We start from the raw sequence: 26083 nt of genomic DNA on the forward strand, positions 1-26083 counted from the left end.
AGACTGGAGAAAATACACCAATTCCTGCAGGACATACAGCAGCTGATAAGTACTGGAAGACTAGAGATTCTTACATAGAAGTAAATTACAGATCTATAAACCATTTTTTGCCCCTTTTAAGTAATCAAAAAATAATACGATAACCTGTTGTTTTTAATCTTTTTAGGGTCCCAGAGGCTATCCATTACACAGTCCGACCCCTTATTAATAACTATGCGCTCGTTTGCGAGCAGTGAGCTGACAGAACTGATGCACAGAAGAATGAGTCAGGAAAATCCCATAAGAGCTTCGGAATCGGAGTTTGTGCAGAGACTGCAGCGTCTGACCGTCCTGTCCGTCAACAGACTCATCTATCAAGGTATCCGGGGCCTCTGGGCGTCTATGGAAGGGATAGGCTGCTTCTTCCTTATAAACCTCTGAGATTGGAGAGGGGGGGGGGGCACAGACAATGGCAACAAATTGTGTCAGCTTCCTAACCCCTTCACGCCAGCCATATGTGTGTGTGTGTATATATACTGTATATATACACCTTCCTGCTGTGAAGGGTTAATGTGACTGGGGCTGCTTCCGTGTGGTCAGCCTTGGTGTGATCAGCTTCTGTGTGATCAGCTCTGGTGTGATCAGCCTTGATGTGATCAGCTCCGGTGTGATCGGCTCCGGTGTGATCAGCTTCTGTTTGATCTGCTCCTGGTGTGGCCGGCTCCTGTGTGGCCGGCTCCTGTGTGACCGGCTCCTGTGTGACCGGCTCCTGTGTGACCGGCTCCTGTGTGGCTGGCTCCTGTGTGGCCGGCTCCTGTGTGACCGGCTCCTGTGTGGCTGGCTCCTGTGTGGCCGGCTCCTGTGTGGCCGGCTCCTGTGTGGCCGGCTCCTGTGTGGCCGGCTCCTGTGTGGCCGGGTCCTGTGTGACCGGCTCCTGTGTGGCCGGCTCCTGTGTGACCGGCTCCTGTGTGACCGGCTCCTGTGTGACCGGCTCCTGTGTGACCGGCTCCTGTGTGGCTGGCTCCTGTGTGGCCGGCTCCTGTGTGACCGGCTCCTGTGTGGCTGGCTCCTGTGTGGCCGGCTCCTGTGTGGCCGGCTCCTGTGTGGCCGGCTCCTGTGTGGCCGGCTCCTGTGTGACCGGCCTTGATGTGATCAGCTCCTGTGTTTCCGCCTCCGGTGTGACCGGCTCCTGGTGTGATCAGCTCCTGGTGTGATCTGCTCCTGGTGTGATCTGCTCCTGGTGTGATCAGCTCCTGGTGTGATCTGCTCCGGTGTGATCGGCTCCTGTGTGGCCGGCTCCTGTGTGACCGGCTCCTGTGTGACCGGCTCCTGTGTGACCGGCTCCTGTGTGACCGGCTCCTGTGTGACCGGCTCCTGTGTGACCGGCTCCTGTGTGACCGGCTCCTGTGTGACCGGCTCCTGTGTGACCGGCTCCTGTGTGACCGGCTCCTGTGTGACCGGCCTTGATGTGATCGGCTCCTGTGTTACCGCCTCCGGTGTGACCGGCTCCTGGTGTGATCTGCTCCTGTGTGACCGGCTCCGGTGTGATCGGCTCCTGGTGTGATCGGCTCCTGGTGTGATCGGCTCCTGGTGTGATCGGCTCCTGGTGTGATCGGCTCCTGGTGTGATCAGCTCCACACACAGAGGTACTTCGGCCAAGCTGCTGGAAGCTGCATTCCGGCACCGCTATTCTGTGCCATGACATCTGCTGCAGTGGGAACCTCTTGTTCCAGGCTATGACTCCCTCCTCAGACACAGCGCTTGTGTGCTGTACTGTCACTTATCGTGAGAGTACAGCCGACTGAGCAGAGGTGTACTGGCACTTACTACGAGAGTACAGCCGACTGAGCAGAGGTGTACTGGCACTTACTACGAGAGTAAATCCGACTGAGCAGAGCTGTACTGTCACTTACTAGGAGAGTACAGCCGACTGAGCAGAGATGTACTGTCACTTACTACGAGAGTAAATCCGACTGAGCAGAGATGTACTGTCACTTACTAGGAGAGTACAGCCGACTGAGCAGAGATGTACTGTCACTTATCGCGAGAGTACAGCCGACTGAGCAGAGATGTACTGTCACTTATCGCGAGAGTACAGCCGACTGAGCAGAGGTGTACTGTCACTTATCGCGAGAGTACAGCCGACTGAGCAGAGGTGTACTGTCACTTATCGCGAGAGTACAGCTGACTGAGCAGAAGTGTACTGGCACTTACTACGAGAGTACAGCTGACTGAGCAGAGCTGTACTGTCACTTACTACGAGCAGGGCCGGATTAAAGGGAGGGCACAAGGGGCATGTGCCAAGGGGCCTCCACCACTAGGGGGCCCCCACCAGCCCAAACCCGGAAGTGGTGTCTGGGAGCCAGTCCCACGTGCAAAAAGCATGTGGAAACCCTACCTAGACACAGCACTGGCCACACTCCATGCTGTCCAGGGAGGGAGGGAGGTGTAGGGTTAATCCTGTGTAAGCATCTCCCTCCCGGCAGGCTCAGACTCCCCCCTGGTGGGTCTTTGAATGGATTCTTCCTGTGAAGCTTCCAGGTGCCTATCTCCTGCAGAGGTCCTCACTCCCCCTTGCCCCTCCCCCTCACTGAGGAGAGGACTGCATGGGACCTTAGCAAGGAAACCTGATCTCTCCAGCAGGGATGTGACATCATGGAGCATGCTGGAGCATCTGTCACAGTGACTGACAGGCTGAAGGAACAGAGAAGAGCCAGAAGAGAGAAGACCTGTCATCTGCCCAGATCAGGTGAGTATGAGGTTTTGTTTTGTATTGGCACATCAGAGCAGGGGTATATACTATAGAGGCATATATCAGAGCAGGGATATATACTATAGGGGCATATATCAGAGCAGGGGGCATATACTATGGTGGCATATTTCAGAGCCGAGGGCATATACTATGGGGGGATATATCAGAGCAGGGGTATATACTATAGGGGCATACATCAGAGCAGATATATATATATATTATAGCCTGTGTGCAGTTTATGATATATAGCCTGTGTGCAGTGTATGGTATATAGCCTGTGTGCAGCCTATGATATATTGCCTGTGTGCACTGTATGGTATATAGCCTGTGTGCAGCCTATGATATATAGCCTGTGTGCAGCATATGACATATAGCCTGTGTGCAGTGTATGGTATATAGCCTGTGTGCAGCCTATGATATATTGCCTGTGTGCAGTGTATGGTATATAGCCTGTGTGCAGCCTATAATATATAGCCTGTGTGCAGCATATGACATATAGCCTGTGTGCAGTGTATGATATATAGCCTGTGTGCAGCCTATGATATATAGCCTGTGTGCAGTGTATGGTATATAGTCTGTGTGCAGTGTATGATACATAGCCTGTGTGCAGCCTATGATATATAGCCTGTGTGCAGCTTATGACATATAGCCTGTGTGCAGTGTATGGTATGTAGCCTGTGTGCAGCCTATGATATATTGCCTGTGTGCAGTGTATGGTATATAGCCTGTGTGTAGCCTATAATATATAGTCTGTGTGCAGTGTATGGTATATTGCCTGTGTGCAGCCTATGACATATAGCCTGTGTGCAGTGTATGGTATATAGCCTTTGTGCAGTGTATGGTATATAGCCTGTGTGCAGTGTATGGTATATAGCCTGTGTATAGTGTATGGTATATAGCCTGTGTGCAGTATATGACATGTAACCTGTGTGCAGTATATGACATGTAACCTGTGTGCAGTGTAAGGTATATAGCCTGTGTGCAGAATATGACATGTAACCTGTGTGCAGTGTATGGTATATAGCCTGTGTGCAGTACATGACATTTAACCTGTGTGCAGTGTATGATATATAGCCTGTGTGCAGCATATGACATATAGCCTGTGTGCAGTGTATGATATATAGCCTGTGTGCAGTGTATGATATATAGCCTGTGTGCAGCATATGACATATAGCCTGTATGCAGTGTATGATATATAGCCTGTGTGCAGCATATTGTGTATATATAGCCTGTGTGCAGCATATGTTATATATAGCGTGTGTGCAGCATATCACATGTAGCCTGTGTGCAGCTATATATGCCATGATCCTTAGAGTATATTCACATGTAGCATATCCGCTATAGATTATACACAGCCTTTAAGTACTTTCTGCTCTTTACTGCTTCAGGTAGTTTATATGGTTGGGAACTAAAGATGGGACTTAGACTTGCAAGTCCAGGTCTGCCTGCGATTCACAACTGCATATGCTGCTGTGGGGGCTAACACAGTAGGCAAGAGAGCACAGAAAGTGCTGAAGTGTTGTGTTCTCGCATTGAATTAAGTGGGATCACACCGCGATGCTCACCCCTCCCCCATCCTGTCTCTGGGGCCTGGCATCTTCCTCTGGACTGCAGCCTCTAGGGACCATCATATTCACAACAGAGGAGGATGCTGAGCAATACAGCCAGGAGTGAGGAGGGGTAGGTACTAAGTCCCTACAGTGATCAGCCACCTGTATAGATTGATGTATGGTTTATTTGTGGGGGAAGAAAATGGGGGGGCCCCCAACAAAATTGTTGCCCAGGGCCTCCACCAACCTTAATCCGGCCCTGACTACGAGAGTACAGCCGGCTGAGCAGAGGTGTACTGGCACTTATCGCGAGAGTACAGCTGACTGAGCAGAGATGTACTGGCACTTACTAGGAGAGTACAGCCGGCTGAGCAGAGGTGTACTGGCACTTACTACGAGAGTACAGCCGACTGAGCAGAGGTGTACTGGCACTTATCGCGAGAGTACAGCCGACTGAGCAGAGATGTACTGTCACTTACTAGGAGAGTACAGCCGACTGAGCAGAGATGTACTGCCACTTATCGCGAGATTATAGCCGACTTACCAGAGGTGTACTGTCACATCACGAGAGTACAGCCGACTGAGCAGAGGTGTACTGTCACTTATCGCGAGAGTCTGAGACTTAGCAGAGACTGTCACTACGAGAGCACAGCCGACTGAGCAGAGATGTACTGTCACTTACTAGGAGAGTACAGCCGACTGAGCAGAGATGTACTGCCACTTATCGCGAGATTACAGCCGACTTACCAGAGGTGTACTGTCACATCACGAGAGTACAGCCGACTGAGCAGAGATGTACTGTCACTTATCGCGAGAGTGCAGCCGACTGAGCAGAGGTGTACTGGCACTTACCGCGAGAGTACAGCCGACTGAGCAGAGATGTACTGTCACTTACTAGGAGAGTACAGCCGACTTACCAGAGATGTACTGTCACTTATCGCGAGATTACAGCCGACTGAGCAGAGATGTACTGTCACATCACGAGAGTACAGCCGACTGAGCAGAGGTGTACTGGCACTTATTGCTAGAGTGCAGCCGACTGAGCAGAGGTGTACTGTCACTTATCGCGAGAGTGCAGCCGACTGAGCAGAGGTGTACTGGCACTTACTACGAGAGTACAGCCGACTGAGCAGAGATGTACTGTCACTTACTAGGAGAGTACAGCCGACTGAGCAGAGATGTACTGTCACTTACTAGGAGAGTACAGCCGACTGAGCAGAGATGTACTGTCACTTACAACGAGAGTACAGCTGACTGAGCAGAGGTGTACTGTCACTTACTACGAGAGTACAGCCGACTGAGCAGAGATGTACTGTCACTTACTACGAGAGTACAGCCGACTGAGCAGAGATGTACTGTCACTTACAACGAGAGTAAATCCGACTGAGCAGAGGTGTACTGTCACTTACTACGAGAGTACAGCCGACTGAGCAGAGATGTACTGTCACTTACTACGAGAGTACAGCCGACTGAGCAGAGGTGTACTGTCACTTATCCCGAGAGTCTGAGACTGAGCAGAGGTGTACTGTCACTTACCACAAAAGTACAGCCGACTGAGCAGAGATGTACTGTCACTTACTACGAGAGTACAGCCGACTGAGCAGAGATGTACTGTCACTTACTACGAGAGTACAGCCGACTGAGCAGAGATGTACTGTCACTTACTACGAGAGTACAGCCGACTGAGCAGAGGTGTACTGTCACTTATCCCGAGAGTCTGAGACTGAGCAGAGGTGTACTGTCACTTACCACAAAAGTACAGCCGACTGAGCAGAGATGTACTGTCACTTACTAGGAGAGTACAGCCGACTGAGCAGAGATGTACTGTCGCTTATCCCCAGAGTCTGAGACTGAGCAGAGATGTACTGTCACTTATTGTGAGAGTACGGCACATAAGCGCTGTGTCTGTAGAGGAGGGCAGCGGTAAGCAATAAGCAGTACTCTAGGTCAGTGCTACCCAGAAACACAATTGCTTAAAAATGTCACCCGGGCCTGGACATGTGCTGGTGTGAGCCGGGGGACCTTGTGTGACGTCACCCGGGCCTGGACATGTGCTGGTGTGAGCCGGGGGACCTTGTGTGACATCACCCGGGCCTGGACATGTGCTGGTGTGAGCCGGGGGACCTTGTGTGACGTCACCCGGGCCTGGACATGTGCTGGTGTGAGCCGGGGGACCTTGTGTGAAGTCACCCGGGCCTGGACATGTGCTGGTGTGAGCCGGGGGACCTTGTGTGAAGTCACCCGTGTCTGGACATGTGCTGGTGTGAGCCGGGGGACCTTGTGTGACGTCACCCGGGCCTGGACATGTGCTGGTGTGAGCCGGAGGACCTTGTGTGACGTCACCCGGGCCTGGACATGTGCTGGTGTGAGCCGACCTTGTGTGACGTCACCCGGGCCTGGACATGTGCTGGTGTGAGCCGGGGGACCTTGTGTGACGTCACCCGGGCCTGGACATGTGCTGGTGTGAGCCGGGGGACCTTGTGTGACGTCACCCGGGCCTGGACATGTGCTGGTGTGAGCCGGGGGACCTTGTGTGACGTCACCCGGGCCTGGACATGTGCTGGTGTGAGCCGGGGGACCTTGTGTGACGTCACCCGGGCCTGGACATGTGCTGGTGTGAGACGGGGGACCTTGTGTGAAGTCACCGGGGCCTGGACATGTGCTGGTGTGAGCCGACCTTGTGTCACGTCACCCGGGCCTGGACATGTGCTGGTGTGAGCCGGGGGACCTTGTGTCACGTCACCCGGGCCTGGACATGTGCTGGTGTGAGCCGGAGGACCTTGTGTGACGTCACCCGGGCCTGGACATGTGCTGGTGTGAGCCGGGGGACCTTGTGTGACGTCACCCGGGCCTGGACATGTGCTGGTGTGAGCCGACCTTGTGTGACGTCACCCGGGCCTGGACATGTGCTGGTGTGAGCCGGAGGACCTTGTGTGACGTCACCCGGGCCTGGACATGTGCTGGTGTGAGCCGGAGGACCTTGTGTGACGTCACCCGGGCCTGGACATGTGCTGGTGTGAGCCGGGGGACCTTGTGTCACGTCACCCGGGCCTGGACATGTGCTGGTGTGAGCCGGGGGACCTTGTGTCACGTCACCCGGGCCTGGACATGTGCTGGTGTGAGCCGGGGGACCTTGTGTGACGTCACCCGGGCCTGGACATGTGCTGGTGTGAGCCGGGGGACCTTGTGTGACGTCACCCGAGCCTGGACATGTGCTGGTGTGAGCCGGGGGACCTTGTGTGACGTCACCCGGGCCTGGACATGTGCTGGTGTGAGCCGACCTTGTGTCACGTCACCCGGGCCTGGACATGTGCTGGTGTGAGCCGGGGGACCTTGTGTGACGTCACCCGGGCCTGGACATGTGCTGGTGTGAGCCGGAGGACCTTGTGTGACGTCACCCGGGCCTGGACATGTGCTGGTGTGAGCCGAAGGACCTTGTGTGACGTCACCCGGGCCTGGACATGTGCTGGTGTGAGCCGGAGGACCTTGTGTGACGTCACCCGGGCCTGGACATGTGCTGGTGTGAGCCGGGGGACCTTGTGTGACGTCACCCGGGCCTGGACATGTGCTGGTGTGAGCCGGAGGACCTTGTGTGACGTCACCCGGGCCTGGACATGTGCTGGTGTGAGCCGGAGGACCTTGTGTGACGTCACCCGGGCCTGGACATGTGCTGGTGTGAGCTGGGGGACCTTGTGTGCCCTGCAGGATTATAATCCATGGCGGTGTAGTGTTACGCTAACTGTAATCTACGAGACCGTGGTCCCGGATCTCCTCAGGTCAGTGATCGAGTCCTCCTGTGTAGTTCTGGCTGATTCCTGACCTTTATCAGTATCCTCCCTCCTTACCCTACAAAGCGAGATGTCCTAAAAGACTCACAGTCATCTGTTGTTTCTTTTTTCAATGTTCCAGTTGTAGCCTTCTCATCAAGCTGCTGCCTATTGTCCTGTTGCTCATCTTAGCCTTGTGCAGGTTTACAGTTTTGTCCTTAGACAGCTGTTTGTTCTTGGCCATGGTGGAGAGGTTGGAGTATGAGGGCAAGTGTACTACTCATCTTAAAGCATACCTGTTATCATGTATCTTGAAAGAAAACAAGGAAACGTTCTTGGTTGGTCTGTGATTCTTGCAAAATCCTTTAAAAAGCATTTGCTTTGTCGGCAATTAGCTCATTCCACTGCTCACCTTATTGTCCGGTCTCCGAAAGTCTGTGGGTGTGTACAGGAAGTGATGTCATCTGCCCTCACAACCTGCCGAGTAATGGCAACATAGGAAGCTATATCATCTGCCCTCACAGCCTGCCAAGTAAGGGCAGTACAGGAAGTGATGTCATCTGTCCTCACAGCCTGCCGAGTAATGGCAACAGAGGAAGTGATGTCATCTGCCCTCACAGCCTGCCAAGTAAGGGCAGTACAGGAAGTGATGTCATCTGTCCTCACAGCCTGCTGAGTAATGGCAACAGAGGAAGTGATGTCATCTGCCCTCACAGCCTGCCGAGTACGGGCAGTAAAGGAAGTGATGTCATCTGCCCTCACAGCCTGCCGAGTACGGGCAGTACAGAAAGTGATGTCATCTGTCCTCACAGCCTGCCAAGTAAGGGCAGTACAGGAAGTGATGTCATCTGTCCTCACAGCCTGCCGAGTACGGGCAGTACAGGAAGTGATGTCATCTGCCCTCACAGCCTGCCGAGTACGGGCAGTACAGGAAGTGATGTCATCTGCCCTCACAGCCTGCCGAGTACGGGCAGTAAAGGAAGTGATGTCATCTGCCTCCACAGCCTGCCGAGTATGGGCAGTAAAGGAAGTGATGTCATCTGCCCTCACAGCCTGCCGAGTACGGGGAGTACAGGAAGTGATGTCATCTGTCCTCACAGCCTGCCGAGTACGGGCAGTACAGGAAGTGATGTCATCTGTCCTCACAGCCTGCAGAGTACGGGCAGTACAGGAAGTGATGTCATCTGCCCTCACAGCCTGCCGAGTAATGGCAACATAGGAAGCTATATCATCTGCCCTCACAGCCTGCCAAGTAAGGGCAGTACAGGAAGTGATGTCATCTGTCCTCACAGCCTGCCGAGTAATGGCAACAGAGGAAGTGATGTCATCTGCCCTCATAGCCTGCCGAGTACGGGCAGTAAAGGAAGTGATGTCATCTGCCCTCACAGCCTGCCGAGTACGGGCAGTACAGAAAGCGATGTCATCTGTCCTCACAGCCTGCCGAGTACGGGCAGTACAGGAAGTGATGTCATCTGCCCTCACAGCCTGCCGAGTACGGGCAGTACAGGAAGTGATGTCATCTGCCCTCACAGCCTGCCGAGTACGGGCAGTAAAGGAAGTGATGTCATCTGCCTCCACAGCCTGCCGAGTATGGGCAGTAAAGGAAGTGATGTCATCTGCCCTCACAGCCTGCCGAGTACGGGCAGTACAGGAAGTGATGTCATCTGTCCTCACAGCCTGCCGAGTACGGGCAGTACAGGAAGTGATGTCATCTGTCCTCACAGCCTGCAGAGTACGGGCAGTACAGGAAGTGATGTCATCTGCCCTCACAGCCTGCCAAGTAAGGGCAACATTGGAAGCTATATCATCTGCCCTCACAGCCTGCCGAGTACGGGCAGTAAAGGAAGTGATGTCATCTGTCCTCACAGCCTGCCGAGTACGGGCAGTACAGGAAGTGATGTCATCTGTCCTCACAGCCTGCCGAGTAAGGGCAGTACAGGAAGTGATGTCATCTGTCCTCACAGCCTGCCGAGTACGGGCAGTACAGGAAGTGATGTCATCTGTCCTCACAGCCTGCCGAGTACAGGAAGTGATGTCATCTGCCCTCACAGCCTGCCGAGTACGGGCAGTACAGGAAGTGATGTCATCTGCCCTCACAGCCTGCCGAGTAATGGCAACAGAGGAAGCTATATCATCTGCCCTCACGGCCTGCCAAGTAAGGGCAGTACAGGAAGTGATGTCATCTGTCCTCACAGCCTGCCGAGTACGAGCAGTACAGGAAGTGATGTCATATGTCCTCACAGCCTTTCGAGTACGGGCAGTACAGGAAGTGATGTCATCTGTCCTCACAGCCTGCCGAGTACGGGCAGTACAGGAAGTGATGTCATCTGTCCTCACAGCCTGCCGAGTACGGGCAGTACAGGAAGTGATGTCATCTGTCCTCACAGCCTGCCGAGTACGGGCAGTACAGGAAGTGATGTCATCTGTCCTCACAGCCTGCCGAGTACGGGCAGTACAGGAAGTGATGTCATCTGTCCTCACAGCCTGCCGAGTACGGGCAGTACAGGAAGTGATGTCATCTGTCCTCACAGCCTGCCGAGTAAGGGCAGTAGAGGAAGCTAAAGGAGATTGGGGAAGGTGCTCATGATAAAATGTCTTTTGCCATAGCAGAACAGCCTCAGGCTCCGGTGACTGTGGACACACTGTGCAGGAAGGACCAATCACAGGCTGAGCAGCTCCATCCGTGTGTGTGTGGGGGGGGGGGGGGCGAGTATAGCTGAGGAACAGAGACACCTAGTGGTGGTAAGTATAACAATATAACTGAGGAACAGAGACACCTAGTGGTGGTAAGTATAACAATATAACTGAGGAACAGAGACACCTAGTGGTGGTAAGTATAACAGTATAACTGAGGAACAGAGACACCTAGTGGTGTTAAGTATATCTGAGGGACAGAGACACCTAGTGGTGGTAAGTATAACAATATAACTGAGGAACAGAGACACCTAGTGGTGGTAAGTATAACAGTATAACTGAGGAACAGAGACACCTAGTGGTGTTAAGTATAACTGAGGAACAGAGACACCTAGTGGTGGTAAGTATAACAGTATAACTGAGGAACAGAGACACCTAGTGGTGGTAAGTATAACAGTATAACTGAGGAACAGAGACACCTAGTGGTGGTAAGTATAACTGAGGAACAGAGACACCTAGTGGTGGTAAGTATAACTGCTGGTCACTGCAGGAAAACAGCAAATTACAGAGATGTTTGGGATCATGTGCCCTATTGATTAATGATCGGTTATATGTAGTCATCTCGGGATGGGGGTGATGTATTCCATAAAGATTCTTGGTATTATTCTGTTTGTTTCAGATATTATAGAAGAAAAAGGGGACGCCGAGCCGACTATGGAAGCGAGTGAAGAGGAGTCGCAGCTAAATATTTCCCACGTTAAAACTGAATTTCAGAGCGAGTTGTTAAGGATCATGATTGAAGGAATTATGCTGTCAGTGGTATGTATCGCTCTCCTTTCATGTATCGATCTCCTTCCCGGTCAGCGTTGTCTGCACTGGGCAGCACTGTCCATCCCTTTGTCGCTGTGGCGCTCCGGGACTCTGAAACGGCCCTGGTGTTGACCCCTCAGTCCTCGGCACACCTTTATATATGATGTTGTTCTTCTTCAGGGCTCGGCCAGGGGCAGCTCTCCTAAGCAGCAGTGGAAGACCATCCTGTACCTGTGCACGGACACCTTCCGGCTCCAGCTGGGGCGGCTTCTCGCTCATCTTCTGTCTCCTTCGCAGCCTATTGAGAATCGAAAGAAAGTCCTTCACCTAGTTACTGAGCCGAGACACCAGGGTCTCCTGAGCGAATGTTTAAGTCCTGGATTACAGGTAAATCTCCTACCACTGCTGCTGCTTCAGTGACTGCACGCCTTAGGATCTACTAAAGGGGAACTCCGGCAACTTCAGGGGGGGAGCATAATGAGCAGTCACTACCCCCCCTCTCCCCGTGCCTTAGTAGCCGCTCCAAGACCCCAGCCGAGATCTCCTTCAGTGGGATGTCACAGCCCGGGTGATGGACTGCCCTCTCAGCCAGTCAGTCAGTGAGAGGGGCGGGGCACTGCTGCACTCACTGATTGGCTGATGCGGCAATCCATCAACCACCCCGGGTATTGTCCCCCAATTCATAGCAACATTGAAACTCCCGGGGGGGTGGGTCCTGTTATACTGCTAGATGGAGAGGACAGGCGCCCATCAAGGAGGCCCCCCCCCCCACTGTCCCTCTCTCTCCCCCCCCACTGTCCCTCTCTCTCCCCCCCCACTGTCCCTCTCTCCCCCCCCCACTGTCCCTCTCTCTCCCCCCCACTGTCCCTCTCTCCCCCCCCCACTGTCCCTCTCTCTCCCCCCCCCACTGTCCCTCTCTCCCCCCCCACTGTCCCTCTCTCTCCCCCCCCCCACTGTCCATCTCTCCCCCCCACTGTCCCTCTCTCCCCCCACTGTCCCTCTCTCTCCCCCCCCACTGTCCCTCTCTCCCCCACACTGTCCCTCTCTCCCCCCCACTGTCCCTCTCTCCCCCCTCCACTGTCCCTCTCTCCCCCCTTCACTGTCCCTCTCTCCCCCCCACTGTCCCTCTCTCCCCCCCACTGTCCCTCTCTCCCCCCTCCACTGTCCCTCTCCCCCCCCTTCACTGTCCCTCTCTCCCCCTCCACTGTCCCTCTCTCCCCCCTCCACTGTCCCTCTCTCCCCCCTCCACTGTCCCTCTCCCCCCCCACTGTCCCTCTCTCCCCCTCCACTGTCCCTCTCTCCCCCACACTGTCCCTCTCTCCCCCACCACTGTCCCTCTCTCCCCCACCACTGTCCCTCTCTCCCCCCCACTGTCCCTCTCTCCCCACTCCACTGTCCCTCTCTCCCCCACACTGTCCCTCTCTCCCCCTCCACTGTCCCTCTCCACCCCACTGTCCCTCTCTCCCCCTCCACTGTCCCTCTCTCCCCCCCACTGTCCCTCTCTTCCCCCCCCCACTGTCCCTCTCTCCTCCCCCCCACTGTCCCTCTCTCCTCCCCCCCACTGTCCCTCTCCCCCCCACTGTCCCTCTCCCCCCCACTGTCCCTCCCCCCCCCACTGTCCCTCTCTCCCCCCCCCACTGTCCCTCTCTCCCCTCCCCCACTGTCCCTCTCTCCCCTCCCCCACTGTCCCTCTCTCCCCCCCCCCACTGTCCCTCTCTCCCCCCCCCACTGTCCCTCTCTCCCCCCCCCCACTGTCCCTCTCTCCCCCCCCCCACTGTCCCTCTCTCCCCCCCCACTGTCCCTCTCTCCCCCCCCCACTGTCCCTCTCTCCCCCCCCCACTGTCCCTCTCTCCCCCCCCTGTCCCTCTCTCCCCCCCCTGTCCCTCTCCCCCCCCCCCACTGTCCCTCTCTCCCCCCCCCTGTCCCTCTCTCCCCCCCCGTCCCTCTCCCCCCCCCCACTGTCCCTCTCTCCCCTCCCCCACTGTCCCTCTCTCCCCCCCCCACTGTCCCTCTCTCCCCCCCACTGTCCCTCTCTCCCCCCACTGTCCCTCACTCCCCCCCCACTGTCCCTCTCTCCCCTCCCCCACTGTCCCTCTCTCCCCTCCCCACTGTCCTTCTCTCCCCTCCCCCACTGTCCTTCTCTCCCTCCCCCACTGTCCCTCTCTCCCCCCCCCCACTGTCCCTCTCTCCCCTCCCCCACTGTCCCTCTCTCCCCCCCCCCACTGTCCCTCCCCCCCCCCCCCCCACTGTCCCTCTCTCCCCCCCCCCCCCACTGTCCCTCTCCCCCCCCCCACTGTCCCTCTCCCCCCCCCACTGTCCCTCTCCCCCCCCAACGTCCCTCTCCCCCCCACCGTCCCTCTCCCCCCCACTGTCCCTCTCTCCCCCCCCACTGTCCCTCTCCCCCCCCACTGTCCCTCTCCCCCCCCACTGTCCCTCTCTCCCCCCCCTGTCCCTCTCCCCCCCCACTGTCCCTCTCCCCCCCCCACTGTCCCTCTCTCCCCCCCCTGTCCCTCTCTCCCCCCCCTGTCCCTCTCTCCCCCCCCACTGTCCCTCTCTCCCCCTCCCCCACTGTCCCTCTCTCCCCCCCACTGTCCCTCTCTCCCCCCCCCACTGTCCCTCTCTCCCCCCCCCCCACTGTCCCTCTCTCCCCCCCCCCACTGTCCCTCTCCCCCCCCCACTGTCCCTCTCCCCCCCCCACTGTCCCTCTCCCCCCCCAACGTCCCTCTCCCCCCCCACTGTCCCTCTCTCCCCCCCTCCCCCCCCACCGTCCCTCTCCCCCCCCACTGTCCCTCTCTCCCCCCCCACCGTCCCTCTCCCCCCCACTGTCCCTCTCTCCCCCCCACTGTCCCTCCCCCCCCCCCCGTCCCTCTCCCCCCCCCCCCCACTGTCCCTCTCCCCCCCCACTGTCCCTCTCTCCCCCCCCTGTCCCTCTCTCCCCCCCCTGTCCCTCTCCCCCCCCACTGTCCCTCTCTCCCCTCCCCCACTGTCCCTCTCCCCCCCCACTGTCCCTCTCTCCCCCCCCTGTCCCTCTCTCCCCCCCCTGTCCCTCTCTCCCCCCCCTGTCCCTCTCTCCCCCCCACTGTCCCTCTCTCCCCTCCCCCACTGTCCCTCTCTCCCCCCCCACTGTCCCTCTCTCCCCCCCACTGTCCCTCTCTCCCCCCCCACTGTCCCTCTCTCCCCTCCCCCACTGTCCCTCTCTCCCCTCCCCCACTGTCCTTCTCTCCCCTCCCCCACTGTCCTTCTCTCCCCTCCCCCACTGTCCTTCTCTCCCCTCCCCCACTGTCCTTCTCTCCCCTCCCCCACTGTCCTTCTCTCCCCTCCCCCACTGTCCTTCTCTCCCCTCCCCCACTGTCCCTCTCCCCCCCCCCACTGTCCCTCTCCCCCCCCAACGTCCCTCTCTCTCCCCCCCACTGTCCCTCTCTCTCCCCCCCACTGTCCCTCTCCCTCCCCCCCACTGTCCCTCTCCCCCCCCACTGTCCCTCTCCCCCCCCCACTGTCCCTCTCCCCCCCCCCCCACTGTCCCTCTCTCCCTCCCCCACTGCCCCTCTCTCCCCCCCCCACTGTCCCTCTCCCCCCCTCCACTGTCCCTCTCTCCCTCCCCCACTGCCCCTCTCTCCCCCCCCCACTGTCCCTCTCTCCCCCCCCCACTGTCCCTCTCCCCCCCCCCCACTGTCCCTCTCTCCCCCCCCCACTGTCCCTCTCCCCCCCTCCACTGTCCCTCTCTCCCCCCCACTGTCCCTCTCTCCCCCCCCACTGTCCCTCTCTCCCCCCCCCACTGTCCCTCTCCCCCCCCCCCACTGTCCCTCTCTCCCCCCCACTGTCCCTCTCTCCCCCCCCCCCACTGTCCCTCTCCCCCCCTCCACTGTCCCTCTCTCCCCCCCCCCACTGTCCCTCTCCCCCCCTCCACTGTCCCTCTCCCTCCCCCACTGCCCCTCTCTCCCCCCCCCACTGTCCCTCTCTCCCCCCCACTGTCCCTCTTTTCCACTCCACTGTCCCTCTCTCCCCTCTCACTCCCTCCCCCCTCTTTCTGTCTCTCTGCCCGTTCTCTCTTTCTCTTCCCCTCTATAAGTGTATGTGTATGGATGTGTGTGGATGTGTAAGTGTATGGATGTGTAAGTGTATGTGTATGGATGTGTAAGTGTATGGATGTGTACGGATGTATATATTTGGGTGTATGTGTCTGTGTATGGATGTGTAAGTATATGTGTATGGATGTGTAAGTGTATGTGTATGGATGTGTATGTGTATGGATGTGAATGTGTGTGTGTATAGATGTAAGTGTATATGTATGTATGGATGTGTAAGTGTGTGTGTATGTGTATGGATGTCTGTTTGGGTGTATGTGTCTGTGTATAGATGTGTAAGTGTGTGTATGTGTATGGGGTATAGATGTGTAAGTGTGTGTGTGTGTGTGTGTGTGTATGTATGTGTATGGATGTATGTGTTTGGGTGTATGTGTTTGTGCATGGATGTGTAAGTGTATGTGTATGGATGTCTGTGTTTAGATATATGTGTCTGTGTATGGATGTGTAAGTGTATGGATGTGTAAGTGTATGGATGTGTATGTGTATAGATGTAAGTGTATGTATGGATGTGCATGGGTGTAAGTGTCTGTGTATAGATGTGTGAGTGTGTATGGATGTAAGTGTAGGTGTATGGATGTAAGTGCATGTGTATGGGTGTAAGTGTATGTGTATGGATGTGTAAGTGTAGGTGTATAGATATACAGTAAGTGAGTGTGTATGGGTGTATGGATGTGTCAGTGTGTAGGTGTAAATAGATGTGTATGGATGTGTAAGTGTATGGATGTATGTGTATGTGTATGGATATAAGTGAGTATGGGTGTATGTATGTGTATAGATGTAAGTGTATGTGTATGGATGTAAGTGAGTGTGTATGGATGTACGTGGATGTGTATGGTTTTATGTGTATGGATGTGTATGGATGTATGTGTTTGGGTGTAAGTGTATTTGTATGGATGTGTAAGTGTATGTATGTGTGTGTATGGATGTATGTGTTTGGGTGTATGTGTCTGTGTATAGATGTGTAAGTGTGTGTGTGTAAGTGTATGGATGTATGTGTTTGGGTGTAAGTGTATGTGTTTGTGTATGGATGTGTAAGTGTATGCGTATGGATGTATGTGTAAGTGTATGGATGTGTAAGTGTATGGATATTTATGTGTTTGGGTGTATGTGTCTGTGTATTGATGTATTTGTTTGGGTGTATGTGTATTTAACTGTGTATGGATGTGTAAGTGTATGTGTATGGGTGTATGGATGTGTAAGTGTATGTATATGTATGGATGTGTATGTATGGATGTGTATGTGTATGGGTGTATGGATGTAAGTGTCTGTGTATAGATGTGTAAGTGTGTGTGTGTGTATGGATGTTTATGGATGTAAGTGTGTATGTATGTGTAAGTGGATGTGTATGGATGTATGTGTTTGGGTGTATGTGTCTGTGTATGGGTGTATGGATGTAAGTGTGTGTATGTGTATAGATGTGTAAGTGGATATGTATGAATGAATGTATGTGTATGGATGTGTATGTGTCGGGGTATGGGTGTATGTGTATGGATGTGTAGGTGTATGGATGTGTAGGTGTATGGATGTAAGTGTCTGTGTATAGATGTGTAAGTGTATGTGTATGGGTGTATGGATGTTTATGGATGTAAGTGTGTATGTATGTGTAAGTGAATGTGTATGGATGTATGTGTCTGTGTATGGGTGTATGGATGCAAGTGTGTGTATGTGTGTGGATATGTATGTATGGATGTATGTGTCTGTGTATGGGTGTATATGTGTATGGGTGTATGTGTATGGATGTGTAAGTGTATGTGTATGGATGTGTAGGTGTATGGATGTAAGTGTATGTCTATGGATGTGTAAGTGAATATGTATGGATGTGTAAGTGAATATGTATGGATGTATGTGTCTGTGTATGGATGTGTAAGTGTATGGATGTGTATGTGTATGGGTGTATGGATGTAAGTGTCTGTGTATAGATGTGTCCGTGTATGGGTGTATGGATGTGTAGGTGTATGGATATTTATGGATGTAAGTGTGTGTATGTATGTGTTAGGGAAGTGTATGGGTGTATGTGTCTGTGTATGGATGTGTAAGTGTATGTGTATAGATGTAAGTGTGTGTATGTGTATGGATATGTAAGTGGATATTTATGGATGTCTGTGTCTCTGTATGTGTCTGTTTATATGTCTATGGATGTGTAAGTGAATATATATGGATGTATAGATGTGTGTATGTATGTATGTATGTGTATGTGTCTGTGTATGGATGTACACTCACTGGCCACTTTATTAGGTACACCTGTCCAACTGCATGTTACCACTTAATTTCTAATCAGCCAATCACATGGCGGCAACTCAGTGCATTTAGGCATGTAGACATGGTCAAGACAATCTCCTGCAGTTCAAACCGAGCATCAGTATGGGGAAGAAAGGTGATTTGAGGCCTTTGAACGTGGCATGGTTGTTGGTGCCAGAAGGGCTGGTCTGAGTATTTCAGAAACTGCTGATCTACTGGGATTTTCACACACAACCATCTCTAGGGTTTACAGAGAATGGTCCGAAAAAGAAAAACCATCCAGTGAGCGGCCGTTCTGTGGGCGGAAATGCCTTGTTGATGCCAGAGGTCAGAGGAGAATGGGCAGACTGGTTCCAGCTGATAGAAAGGCAACAGTGACTCAAATAGCCAACCGTTACAACCAAGGTAGGCAGAAGAGCATCTCTGAGCGCACAGTACGGCCAACTCTGAGGCACATGGGCTACAGCAGCAGAAGACCACACCGGGTGCCACTCCGCTCAGCTAAGAACAGGAAACTGAGGCTACAATTTGCACAAGCTCATCGAAATTGGACAGTAGAAGATTGGAAAAACGTTGCATGGTCTGATGAGTCTCGATTTCTGCTGCGACATTCGGATGGTAGGGTCAGAAGTTGGCGCCAACAACATGAAAGCTTGGATCCATCCTGCCTTGTATCAACGGTTCAGGCTGGTGGTGGTGGTGTCATGGTGTGGGGAATATTTTCTTGGCACTCTTTGGGCCCCTTGGTACCAATTGAGCATGGTTACAACGCCACAGCCTACCTGAGTATTGTTGCTGACCATGTCCATCCCTTTATGACCACAATGGAGCCAACATCTGATGGCGACTTTCAGCAGGATAAAAGCTAGAATCATCTCAGACTGGTTTCTTGAACATGACAATGAGGTCACTGTACTCCAATGGCCTCCACAGTCACCAGATCTCAATCCAATAGAGCATCTTTGGGATGTGGTGGAACGGGAGATTGGCATCATGGATGTGCAGCCGACAAATCTGCGGCAACTGTGTGATGCCATGTCAATATGGACCAAAATCTCTGAGGAAGCTTCCAGCACCTTGTTGTATCTATGCCACCAAGAATTGGGGCAGTTCTGAAGGCAAAAGGGGGTCCAACCCGTTACTAGCATGGTGTACCTAATAAAGTGGCCGCTGAGTGTATGTGTCTGTGTAAGGATGTGTAAGTGTATGTGTATGGATGTATGTGTTTGGGTGTAAGTGTATGTGTTTGCGTATGGATGTGTAAGTATATGGATATTTATGTGTATGGATGTATGTGTTTGGGTGTATGTGTATTTGTCTGTGTATGGATGTGTAAGTGTATATGTATGTATGTGTATGGATGTATGTGTTTGGGTGTACACTACCGTTCAAAAGTTTGGGGTCACCCAACCAATTTTGTGTTTTCCATGAAAAGTCACACTTCTTCACTACTAAACGTTGTGAAATGAATAGAAAATAGAGAAAAGACATTGACAAGGTTAGAAATACTGATTTGTATGTGAAATAACATTGTTCTTCCATCACACTTTGCTTTCGTCAGAGAATCCTACTCTTGCACCAATTCCAGCATTGCACACCTTTGGCATTCTAGCTATTAATCTGTTGGGGTAAGCTGGAGAAATTGCCCCCCACGCTTCTAGAAGCAGCTCCCACAAGTTGGATTGGTTGGATGGGCACTTCTGGCGTACCACACGGTCCAGCTGCTCCCACAACAGCTCAATGGGGTGATGATCTGGTGACTGCGCTGGCCACTCCATTACCTATGATAGAATACCAGCTGCCTGCTTATCCTCTAAAGGAAGTAGTACACACCGTTGTAGGAAATCTTCAATTTCTTAGCAATTTCTCGCATGGAATAGCCTTCATTTCTAAGAACAAGAATAGACTGTCGAGTTTCAGATGAAAGTTCTCTTTTTCTGGCCATTTTGAGCGTTTAATTGACCCCACAAATGTGATGCTCCAGAAACACAATCTGCTCAAAGGAAGGTCAGTTTTGTAGCTTCTGTAACGAGCTAGACTGTTTTCAGATGTGTGAACATGATTGCACAAGGGTTTTCTAATCATGAATTATCCTTCTGAGCCAATGAGCAAACACATTGTACCATCAGAAGACTGGAGTGATAGTTGCTGGAAATGGGCCTCTATACACCTATGTAGATATTGCACCAAAAACCAGACATTTGCAGCTAGAATAGTCACTTACCACATTAGCAATGTATAGAGAGGATTGGGTTACAGTTAGGACTAGTTTATAGTTATCTTCATTGAAAGGTACAGCGCTTTTCCTTCAAAAATAGGGACATTTCAGTGTGACCCCAAACTTTTGAATGGTAGTGTATGTGTCTGTGTATGGATGTATGTGTTTGGGTGTATGTGTCTGTATCTGTGTATGGATGTGTAAGTGGATGTGTATGGATGTGTAAGTATATGTGTATGGATGTGTAAGTGTATGTGTATGGATGTGTAAGTGTATGTGTATGGATGTGTAAGTGTCTGTGTATGGATGTGTAAGTGTATGTGTATGGATGTGTAAGTGTATGTGTATGGATGTGTAAGTGTATGTGTATGGATGTGTAAGTGTCTGTGTATGGATGTGTAAGTGTATGTGTATGGATGTGTAAGTATATGTATATGGATGTGTAAGTGTATGTGTATGGATGTGTAAGTGTATGTGTATGGATGTGTAAGTGTATGTGTATGGATGTGTAAGTGTCTGTGTATGGATGTGTAAGTGTATGTGTATGGATGTGTAAGTATATGTGTATGGATGTGTAAGTGTATGTGTATGGATGTGTAAGTGTATGTGTATGGATGTGTAAGTGTATGTGTATGGATGTGTAAGTGTATGTGTATGGATGTGTAAGTGTCTGTGTATGGATGTGTAAGTGTATGTGTATGGATGTGTAAGTGTATGTATATGGATGTGTAAGTGTATGTGTATGGATGTGTAAGTATATGTGTATGGATGTGTAAGTGTATGTGTATGGATGTGTAAGTGTATGTGTATGGATGTGTAAGTGTATGTGTATGGATGTGTCTGTGTATGTGTATGGATGTGTAAGTATATGTGTATGGATGTGTAAGTGTCTGTGTATGGATGTGTAAGTGTATGTGTATGGATGTGTAAGTGTATGTGTATGGATGTGTAAGTGTATGTGTATGGATGTGTCTGTGTATGTGTATGGATGTGTAAGTATATGTGTATGGATGTGTAAGTGTCTGTGTATGGATGTGTAAGTGTCTGTGTATGGATGTGTAAGTGTATGTGTATGGATGTGTAAGTGTATGTGTATGGATGTGTAAGTGTATGTGTATGGATGTGTAAGTGTATGTGTATGGATGTGTAAGTGTATGTGTATGGATGTGTACGGATGTATATGTTTGGGTGTATGTGTATGGGTCTGTATATGGATGTATAGGGGATATCTCAAATAAATATTTCTTCATAGAGTTTTGACTAGTTTTCTTATTTCTTCTTTCCCAGCATGGACCCAAGATGGCTCTGTATCTGTTTGAATTGCTGTACAACCACCGGGAGGATGTAACCAAAGAGGAGCAGAGTATGGGGGCCGTACTGATGAGTGCATTAAAGGAGTCTGGTTACAGGTGCATCCCCCCCAACGCCCCCCTGAAGCCCGACCTGCTGAAGGCGTCCAAAGAGGTCAGAAAACTTTGTAACCTTCTCTTAGCGGTATTGCTGTTGTAGCTGCATGTGAGCGTGTGGGATCGTGTGGTATCAGGTGCTGGTGTCTTTAACCCCTTAGTGACCAAGCTGGTTTTGGCCATGTTTCTCATTTGACCTGTCTCATTTTATGTGGTCATGAAAAATACCAATAATAACCGGTTGCACGTCCAGCATAATAGGAGAGTGTACAATAGGAGAGCGTATACTAGGAGAGCGTATACTAGGAGAGCGTATACTAGGAGAGCGTATACTAGGAGAGCGTATACTAGGAGAGCGTACACTAGGAGAGCGTACACTAGGAGAGCGTACACTAGGAGAGCGTACACTAGGAGAGTATACAGAGATCCCTTACTAGGAAAAGCCACTCAGTACAAGACAAACACTATAAACCATACAAACCATGCACAGAACATCAGAAGACCCAACGGCAAAAGAACTGACCAGCTGCCTGTGTATCCCCCTAATAAGAGGAAAAGAGAAGAAAGACAGCGCTCCATGTGCAGGACCAGATACAATAGGATGGATAGAATTCCAGTAACGGAGTGATACCGGCTCCCCTCTCACCTGGCTGAGGTGTGCAAGATGGAGGCCCAACTCTCCATACGTATACTCAGGAAGAGAACCAGTGTGCAGCCTTCCAGTAAACCCCCCGCCAGTGCCGTAACAATACCAGCAGGATGAACAGGAGCAGCTACTGCCAACAGGTAAGTGATAACAGGCACAGCTACTGCCAACAGGTGAGGTATAACAGGAGCAGGTACCCCCAACAGGTGAGGTATAATAGGCGCAGCTACTCCCAACAGGTGAGATATAACAGGCACAGCTATTCCCAACAGGTGAGATATTACAGGAGCAGCTACTCCCAACAGGTGAGATATAACAGGAGCAGCTACTGCGAACAGGTGAGGGATAACAGGAGCAGCTACTCCCAACAGGTGAGGGATAACAGGAGCAGCTACTCCCAACAGGTGAGGCATAACAGGAGCAGCTACTCCCAACAGGTGAGGGATAACAGGAGCAGCTACTCCCAACAGGTGAGGTATAACAGGCGCAGCTACTCCCAACAGGTGAGGGATAACAGGAGCAGCTACTCCCAACAGGTGAGGTATAACAGGAGCAGCTACTCCCAACAGGTGAGGTATAACAGGAGCAGCTACTCCCAACAGGTGAGGGATAACAGGAGCAGCTACTCCCAACAGGTGAGGTATAACAGGCGCAGCTACTCCCAACAGGTGAGGGATAACAGGAGCAGCTACTCCCAACAGGTGAGGGATAACAGGCGCAGCTACTCCCAACAGGTGAGATATAACATGTGATGTGCAATTGGCATATGCCCAACCCCTTTACCTAAAAATTATGACACAAACAACCATTTCGGAAAATTGTGGAATACATGGCCACGGATTTTATTTAAGGTTACTCAATCAATATCTTTATTAATTAAAGATTACATTAAAAAACTGTGTACTAATTTATATTTATCTTAAATAACAATCTAGTTTACCCAACAAGTAGTTGAAAATAACATCAAAACATCAATGTCCGCCCCTAAGTATCCTGAGGCGACCCACCCACCAATGCCGGCGCAGCCGAGCATGAGCCCAAGCGCGCCGAGGCCAATTCACTAACGCTCTGCAAGCCCATATTAAAAATATCCAATCCTATATCGGACAGATGGACACCATCTGGACGATAAAGACCAGGAATAAAACCCTCCAAGTCTAAGTGACGAAAACAAATTCCGTCAACTGTGGCCATGAAATTAGACATCCCCCTGTTAAGACGACGCCTAATCATATCGAGAAAAGTGTAACCGGGAAACGACCACACCAATCTCGGTACGATTTCAGAAAAGCACAAAACGGTATTAGGGTATAAAGAATGCAGAACCTTAAAAGTAAGTTTAAAATTGCTAAACAACAAATCGGTCCGACCCCGACCGACGTCATTACCACCCAAATGAATAAGTACGTCAGGCGACGGTCAGACCCTGCAAACCCCTTCCACCAGATCAACCAAATCATCCCAGCGCATTCCTCTCACCCCCGCCCAATATACCGACACACCGTCCAGACCTAGGTTAGTAGTATAGGGCCTGTTCAACGCACGTCTGTGTGCCCAGTAAATGAAGGAATGTCCTAAAATCCAAACGATGGTCGGAGTCGGACCTGAAATGAATCAAAAAGATAAATGAGGTCTAACATATAACTTATATCTATCAGATTTCCACCTACCAATAGCCTTAATGCGAGGGGGAGACAGTCCCAGCCTGAACGCTTCCGTCGCCGCACCTATGCGGAACGAATGAGCAGAGAACCCAAACAAGTCAACATCTAAAAACGACAAACATTTTCTAAAAACGGAGGCGAACTGATATCTGGATAGAGACAAACCATCCTGATGGATCAAAAAGGAACCGGACGAACCGGGGCGAACCAACAGGAATTCAAGAGTTAAACGAACAGGACAGGCCGCACTATCAACGATAGATCGCAGAACCAGAGTCGAACCTTTTCCAGATGGATCAGTTTTGGACCGTCTGATAGACAAAGAAACCATAACACTAGAGGCCTTAACATCACGAAGACACAAAGCCGAAACCGATCGAATACTATCAGCAACCAATTCACCGACACGGAAAGCACCAAAAAACGCCAAGGAAAAGGAAACCTTAAACAGCGCAGCCAAGGGGACAAACAAACCTCATCGCAAGCACTCATCAAGAGCAACAACATAGGGTAAGTAACAGGCCTACGACCGTCCGGAACCGGGCCCCTAGACAAACGGACCCCTTTCAACAGTTGTTTTACAGCAAAGAAAGCAGAAATTGAGTTCACACAAAACCACCTCTGAAAAAAGGACACGCCGGAGACAATTTTCAAGATAACAGATAAAGAGACACCATGAGCTAACAAGTCGGGCAGAAAAGACAGAAAGTGCAACGGAGAGGAAGAAAGGGGGGAAAAACGGTGGCCAGTACAAAAAGAACACCACCTAATCCAAGCAGCAGCATAGGCTTTCCAGGTGACTTTAGAGAGTGATCTTTCGAGAAATCCAGACATCAGTTCCAAACTAAATCCCAAAGACCTGGCGGACAAGGAAGACCCTCCAGATCCGCCCCAGGCACCAAAGATCGGAATCGACAAATCTGTTGACAAGACAAAGAATCCGCTATAACATTAGAAGTACCAGGAACATATTTAGCCTTAAGCCATATATTCAAATTAAAACATCGCAAAAATAAATGGCGCAACAATTGCACAACCAAATCCGACTTAGCAGACATACAGTTAATCGCAAACATCACCCCTTTATTTTCAGTGTTAACCAGTATTCGTCTATCCTTAAAATCATCCCCCCATAAAGTAAGAGCAACCAATACTGGAAATAATTCCAACAACACAATGTTCTTGACAACACCAGCCTCAACCCAACTAGGGTGCCACACGTCAGCACACCAATGATTATTCCAAAAAGCCCCCAAACCACAGCTGCCTGCTGCATCGGTGAACAAACCCAAAGCATCAGTGTTCATGAATTCACCCTGCCAAACCGCCCTACCGTTAAAGTCAGAAAGAAAGGAAAACCAAACACGGATATCCTCCTTTAAGGGTAATGTGATACGAACATGTGAGTACGGGGAGGTGAGACCTCTCGTAGCCGCATACATCCTCCAGCAAAAAACTTTGCCCATCGGGACTACACGAATCGCAAACACCAGGTTGCCAAGTAACGATTGCAAATCCTTCAAAAAGGACTTCTTCTTTGACAAAAAGGCCGACAACAAACCCAGGATTTTTAAAATCTTAGCTTCGGGCAAACAAAATTCCATTCTAACAGTGTCAATGACAATACCCAAAAATTCCAACCTAGTACAGGGTAAAACCGTCTTAGACTGGGCCAAAGGGACACCAAACTCCGAACAAACCATCTCAAATGAGGACAATAACCTCTCACAATCGCCGGAACCTGAACCACCTACAAACAAAAAATCGTCCAAGTAATGACAACACAAATGGACACCAGTGCGCTCCGTAACAACATATTCCAAAAAAGAAGAAAAAGACTCAAAATAAAAGCAGGACATCGACAAAACCCATAGGCAGCGATTTATCAAAGAAATATTTACCACGCCACATAAAACCAAGAGAATTAAAACCCATCGGACAAACGGGTAACAGTCTAAACGGCGACTCAATGTCGGCCTTGGATAACAATGCATCCCGACCACACGACCTAACTAAATCAAGCGCCGAATCAAAAGAACTTTAACGCACCGATACCAGGGACTTATCGAGTCATTTAAAGAAGAACCTCTAGGAAAAGAAAGATTATGAATCAGCCTAAACTTATGAGGCTCCTTTTTGGGAATAAGACCTAACGGAGAAATCCTAAAATCTGAAAAGGGGGGGGGGGGGGAGAAAAAAGACCTTCTACCCTCCCTTCACATATTTCCCTGGACAATTTTTTGTCCACCTCGGACTTATTCAACAATACAGAGTTAGAGTTACCAGCAACACAACAACCTTTACCTGTATAACTGGGAACCGGAAATCCATATT

General features: G+C 51.3%; 1 protein-coding gene across 1 annotated transcript in view; it reads left to right on the plus strand.

Moving 5' to 3' along the window:
• The window catches only part of LYST (lysosomal trafficking regulator), a 442781-nt gene that overhangs the window by 237579 nt on the left and 179119 nt on the right, over positions 1 to 26083 (plus strand). The window contains exons 27-30 of the mRNA XM_069954584.1: positions 167 to 358; positions 11362 to 11501; positions 11673 to 11879; positions 21321 to 21497. Of these exons, the coding sequence (XP_069810685.1) occupies positions 167 to 358; positions 11362 to 11501; positions 11673 to 11879; positions 21321 to 21497 (716 nt within the window). The remainder of the gene's footprint in view (positions 1 to 166; positions 359 to 11361; positions 11502 to 11672; positions 11880 to 21320; positions 21498 to 26083) is intronic.

Source organism: Dendropsophus ebraccatus, chromosome 15, assembly GCF_027789765.1.
Source record: "Dendropsophus ebraccatus isolate aDenEbr1 chromosome 15, aDenEbr1.pat, whole genome shotgun sequence".
NCBI classification, from domain to species: Eukaryota; Metazoa; Chordata; class Amphibia; order Anura; family Hylidae; genus Dendropsophus; species Dendropsophus ebraccatus.